At 38.8% G+C, this 6,000-nt stretch overlaps 2 protein-coding genes across 4 annotated transcripts in view; one reads left to right on the top strand and one right to left on the bottom strand.

Moving 5' to 3' along the window:
• The window catches only part of LOC133651091 (neural cell adhesion molecule 1-like), an 881,445-nt gene that overhangs the window by 257,968 nt on the left and 617,477 nt on the right, over nucleotides 1-6,000 (bottom strand). The gene's annotated exons all lie outside the window — the stretch shown is intronic.
• The window catches only part of LOC133651092 (rab GTPase-binding effector protein 1-like), a 47,916-nt gene that overhangs the window by 20,246 nt on the left and 21,670 nt on the right, over nucleotides 1-6,000 (top strand). For both annotated transcript variants that reach the window (XM_062049030.1, XM_062049031.1), the window contains 2 exons: nucleotides 1,648-1,826; nucleotides 3,285-3,395. In XM_062049030.1, coding sequence (XP_061905014.1) covers nucleotides 1,648-1,826; nucleotides 3,285-3,395 — 290 coding nt within the window. The remainder of the gene's footprint in view (nucleotides 1-1,647; nucleotides 1,827-3,284; nucleotides 3,396-6,000) is intronic.

A 6,000-nucleotide genomic window follows, 5' to 3' on the forward strand; every position in this document is an offset into this window, starting at 1 on the left:
AACACATACATGTTTTAAAAGTTATTAATTGGTGGAGGGGTGTTTGATTTTTGGACCAGCAACTTGTTAACATAGATACAAGAGGCTTTATTGGTCATCGAAGTAATGCTATTGGGAAATACCAGTTCCGTTTAAAAATGCAAACATTTCACCACAATGTCTGTCTTTCACTTTCACTCAAAACCTTTGACAGCTTCCTGTTCAATTTGTCCTCTTTTTTTTCTTTTTTTTTTAAGCTATCTCTCTTTATCATCACTCTGCTGTAACCGCCTCTTTCCCCAGACACTGAAACAGGCCACAACATCGGCAGCGCGAGCTGCGCCCCTCTCATGTTTGCCCTATTAAAGGAGTCTTTCACTCAAAAAACGAATCATCAAAGCAACAAAATACAAATTGATGCTTTTTTTCTAATACAATTAAGCGGTTCATTTACTCGATGAATCGTTGCATATGCTGGTTGATGTATGATACAACTGAAAATAACTCAGGAGTGACAGGAAGAAAAGCTCAGACTCTCTTTGGGAAGTTTTAGTTGTGGCCCCACATGTTGGTTTATTTACAGTATGATTGTCAAATACCCCAAATGTAAGACAGGAGTGACAGGAAGAAAAACTTGGACTCACTTTAAGAAGTTGTGTTTTCTGTACCGCATGTTAAATTATGTGTAATTCTCAAGACCTTTGAAAATAAGACAGGAGTGACGGGAAGAAAAGCTTAGACTCGCTTTGGGGAGTTTTAGTCTTGGTGCCGTATGTTAGTTTATGAACAGTATAATACTCTCATGTTGGTTTATGTACAATACTCAAGACCACTTAATATAGAACAGAAGTGACTTGAAGTAAAGCTTGGGTTTGCTTTAAGGAGTTTGTGTTTCTACACCATATATTGGTTTATTCTCAAGACCCCTGAACATAAGACAGGAGTGACAGGAAGAAAGGCTTCGAGTACCTTTCAGAAGATTTTGTTTCTGCACCAAATGTTTGTTTATGTATAATGATCAAGAACCATAAATGTGAGACTGGAATGACAGGAAGAAAACCTTGAACTCGCTTAGGTAAATTTTTGTTTTGGCACCACATGTTGGTTTATGTATAATATTCAAGAACACTGAATATAAGACAGAAGTCACAGGAAAAAAAGCTGGGATTTGCTTAGGGAGATTTTAGTTTTGGCATCACATGTTGGTTTATGTATAATTATCAAGAACCCCAGACTGACTGTTGTCAAGGTAGAAGGCGCTCGGTCAAACCAGTCTGCTAACAGGTGGCAGCGCCTGGCGACTTCTCTCAGTCGAAGCAAGTCGTATCTTTTCTTCCTGTCCTTCACACATTCACACATATCGTTAACAGCCAAGACCTGACCAATAATTGTGTCGTTAGAAAATAGATTTATGGTTGTCCCGTATTGGGTTCTTTATACGGTTGGAAGTGAAGTCCAGGTCAACTTGACTCTGAAAGTATGCATGCTAGGAGCACGCGTGATGTGTTCAAGGACGAGTGGAACGTTGACTATCCAGATTCTGATGGTGCAAAATTGCAGTTCTTAGAAGTTACATTAGATTCTTCCACTTGTTTGTCCGGATAGTTCCTGCAGCGACGGGTTTTCCCCTCAACTTTTGTCGTTTTTTTTCTGCTTGTTTCCGTTAAGTGTGCCACAAACTGGAGCTGGAGCGTCAGCAGCACAACCAGCTCAAGCACACGTGGCAGAGAGCCAACGACCAGTTCCTGGAGTCCCAGCGCCTCCTCATGAGGGACATGCAGAGGATCGAGAGCGTGCTCTCGTCAGAGCAGCTCCGGCAGGTGGAGGAGATAAAGAAGAAAGACCAGGTGAAGCTTTCGGAGGCCTTTTTGCTTCCTATTTTCATCCCCAGCTGCATTTCTGGTTAAGATCGATGAATTGAGTGAGCAGACTCCAGACTGAGCTATTGACTGAAAGAGGAGCGTCCATTACAATCTCATCGCTACATAAAAAGAATGTGTCTCCTAACTGATGCGGTATAAGATTCTGCTTTTTTATTATTATAATACAATGGCCAAACGTTCACGTGTGATGTACATAAAGTATTTTTCGGACTATAAGGCGCACTTAAAATTCTTTAATTTTCTCAAAACTCGACAGTGCGCCTTATAACCCGGTGCGCCTAATGTACGGAATCATTTTGGTTGTGCTTACTGACCTCGAAGCTATTTTATTTGGTACATGGTGAAGTGATAAGTGTGACAAGTAGATGGCAGTCACATATAAGAGATACGTGTAGACTGCAATATGACTCAAGTAAACAACACAAAAATGTTATATGTTCCATTGAAAATACAGAATTACACACGGAACTCAAAAATCTATCAAAATGTTTTAGTGCGACTTTGGTAAGCTACGAAGCCGCACCGCTTGATGGATTGTACTGTGCTTCAACATACAAGTATTATTATGGTGGGTGTATAAGGTAAGACATATTATCTGGCGTTTTGCTTCGCAATATTATGAAAAGAGACTTTTCTTACCTTCTGATCTGTATTTGGGATCTGCAAACGACCTCCTTTGTAGTCCGTGCCGACAGCGTAGTTGATAAGCTTCTTCTTTTTCTCTATCTTCTTGTTATGGGACATTCATCCTCTGCTGTTGCCATTTCTAATATAAAGGAGTGTAAAGTTCTTACTTATATCTGTTAGTTAACTCGCCATGAAAGCGCTAAAACATACCGGTATAGTGAGTGTATATTATTCACCCAAGTTATTAGAGAGTTCCGGTCGGACACATTTCCGGCGTTGTTATTGCACTAGTGAGCCCCGGATGAGGAGATGCTGCTCCGTTATTGATTGAAGTAAAGTCTGAATGTCATTAAAACAGTTAGCTCCATCTTTTGACACTTCTTCCACTCCCATCCTTTGCACGCTATACCGCTACAACGAAGATGACGGAGAAAAGACGTGGCTGAAGGTGAGCCACGTAAATAAGAGCGCCCACAAAACGGCGCATCCTGAAGCGACTGTCAGAAAACGCTTGAAGATAATCTGTAAAACATAATCTATGCAACATTTTGACCAAAGAACTACCATTACATTTTATGTAGACCACAAGGAAGTGTTTTCAATTAATACAAAATAAAATAAAATATGACCCCTTTAATGCGCCCTATAATCCGGTGTGCCTTTTGTATGAAAATAAACCTGACGCGACCCACTCATCGGCAGTGCGCCTTGTAATCCGGTGCGGCCTATGGTCCGTAAAATACAGTTATGTATTGTCTGCCGAGTGTACTGTTACATTTTATTTTTCTGTTCCAGGAGGAGGACGAGAAAGAAATGCTGAGCCAAGTGAAGGATCTCCACGAGGAAGATGGCGGAGACAACACGGAGCCCCTGGAGGATTTATTCCTCGGTCTCAGCGTCGAGGAGGTAATCGGATACGGGCCCATTATCGTCTGATATCGCGCTACATTCCCTTTGAGTATTGTAACGGTATCTTCACTGTTGTCTTTTTGCGTGTTATAGTTCTTGCATTCATGACACTATGAAATAGGATCTCTTTATAATGTCAATGCATTCCTAGGAATGAATGGAAATAGAATTAAGAGGATAGGACAGGATAGGTCTTTATTGTCATTGCACAAGTACAACGAAACTTTGGTGTACTTGTAAACTGTTGCCATCATAAAGCCTCTAATAAGTATACTGGCACAAAAATAACATTTTATTTTTATTACTGATCATATTAGTGTGAAAATAAGAGAAATATAAATATATGAATATTTTACATTTGTACTTAAAATTTTCAAATAAACTACCACCGTCAAACATAAAAAGAAAAAAACACTGTCGAAACTTAAATACATGGGTACATATTATATATCATTGTTACTTAACCATAGGGCAGCGAGCAACCCCAAGAAGGCGGCCAAAAAATATTCTCAACTGTGGTTGCAGCTGTACTCAGTTGCAATACACTTTTCCACCACTTGTGGCAGTAATGACTAGGGATGTACAGAGTAGTGTAGAAAGAGAATGGCCAACTCGGTTTCAGGCGAGCTCCTCAGTGATTGGTCAAAAGGCACTCTTGTGACTACAGGGCACCATGACTGCTACTTACTCTGCGCTGATGCAATGTGTTTGCGCCACTTCCTCGTTAGTTTTTCAACAAGTAAAAATGCCCTGCTGTGCAGCATGGGTCTGCTCCAGCCGCAAGAATTGTGGAAAGCTTTTACATCGCTTTCCCCACAACCCCGAAAGAAGACAAGTATGGTAAGTGAAGGTTCGCCATCAACACGGGAGAGCCACCAAATACAGCGTCTTGTGCCAGGTAAACACGACACAACATCTGTGTTTTGTTCAGGAGAGAACACATAGAAGCTAATACAAATAACAGAAATATGAACAAATATAAGAGACGATTTGACAAAAACAGACTATCCTTGAATCTCAGAAAAACTAAAATAATGCAATTCGGTAGCAGCAGAAGAGAAAGTCAAACATAAATACAAATAGACGGACATTGAATGAGTAAAATAAACCACATTTTGGGTTTAATAATAGATGAGAAAATGAACTGAAAATCTCATTAAAAATGTACAACATAAAGTATCAAGAAATATGTCAATAATGAATAAAGCAAAATATGTTCTGGACCAAAAATCACTCCATATTCTCTACTGCTCACCAGTGTTACCATGTCTGAATTATTGTGCAGAAATATGGCTAAATAAGTACAAAAATACACCTATTCACTTGGTGTGTTACAAAAAAGAAAGATCAGTTAAAATAATAATAATAATAAGGTAACACTTTAGTATGGGAAACATATTCACCATTAATTAGTTGCTTATTAAAGTAACAAAGACTTAATTTAGAGTTATTTAGACACTAGGGGAACATATAAAGGTTAGGATTAGGGTTACTAATAAGCAATACTTCTGAGGTTATTGAGGGAACACTCTTAGTTAATGGCTTACTGGTTGTATAATAAGGCCATGCAGAATAAGGCATTAATAAGTACTTAATAATGACTAATTAAGAGCAAATATTTTACTAATTTGCATGTTAATATGCAAATAATTAATGGTGAATATGTGTTTCCCATACTAAAGTGTTACCACGAGGGGTACCACTGGCTTATACCGTGTCGAATGGGTGCTACAAATACTTTTAATACGATATGTTTTAATTGCTGATGCAAGTTAATTGATTTTTAGATGCGCCAGAAAATAACCCGTTTTGTACACTGTTGAGGTGATTCAATGATAAGTAGGGCGTAAATGTGTTTCTGTATAGTATTTCTCCAGCAATGGTCATGTGGTGACATAAATGATGGTATTTTGAGAGGTAATCATTGAACTCGGACATCACTGAAGGCCTAGGTGGGAAACGTACGGCCCGCCACTGGTAATGAGTGATACATACAGTGATTACAAATACAATTTTCTCTGTGATTGTTGGTCCAAAGCTAATGAAGATTTTGGCAAAATGAAGGTAATAAGTAATTTTTGGGTCGTTTTGTGTATTTTTTACATTTATTGCGCCGTCGGGTGCATGGAGAGTGCCTGCTGGTCACGAAGCACTGCAGGAATGTAGCAGCAGGATGCGTCAAATAGGGCTGAAAAATTATACTTACACTAAATAAAAACATGTTTTATTGTAAGTTTATGATAGTCGTGTAGAAAAAGTGTTTAGAACTATATGTAGACGTATTATTTTGGTTTATTTTGTCAGAGAAACAGATGTCAAAACGACAGCAAATGCATGCATCACAGCCACACTCGTCCTTGGTAGGAGTCATGGCACCTGTTAAGTTGGCCATACTCTCTCTATAAACGACTGATGACAATATCAAACAAATGGAAGAAGGCTGGAGCGAAAGTCATAGGGAAGTTTCTTAAGCACAAAAATTATGACTAAAGTGGTGAAGCTGTATTTTCATTTTATTTCAGAAATAGGGTGTAAAGGTTTTTTTTTTACCCAGAAGCATAAGACCTGAATATTATTTCCTGCTTCATTTAGATCATTTCTT

This window comes from Entelurus aequoreus, linkage group LG05 (assembly GCF_033978785.1).
Source record: "Entelurus aequoreus isolate RoL-2023_Sb linkage group LG05, RoL_Eaeq_v1.1, whole genome shotgun sequence".
NCBI classification, from domain to species: domain Eukaryota; kingdom Metazoa; phylum Chordata; class Actinopteri; order Syngnathiformes; family Syngnathidae; genus Entelurus; species Entelurus aequoreus.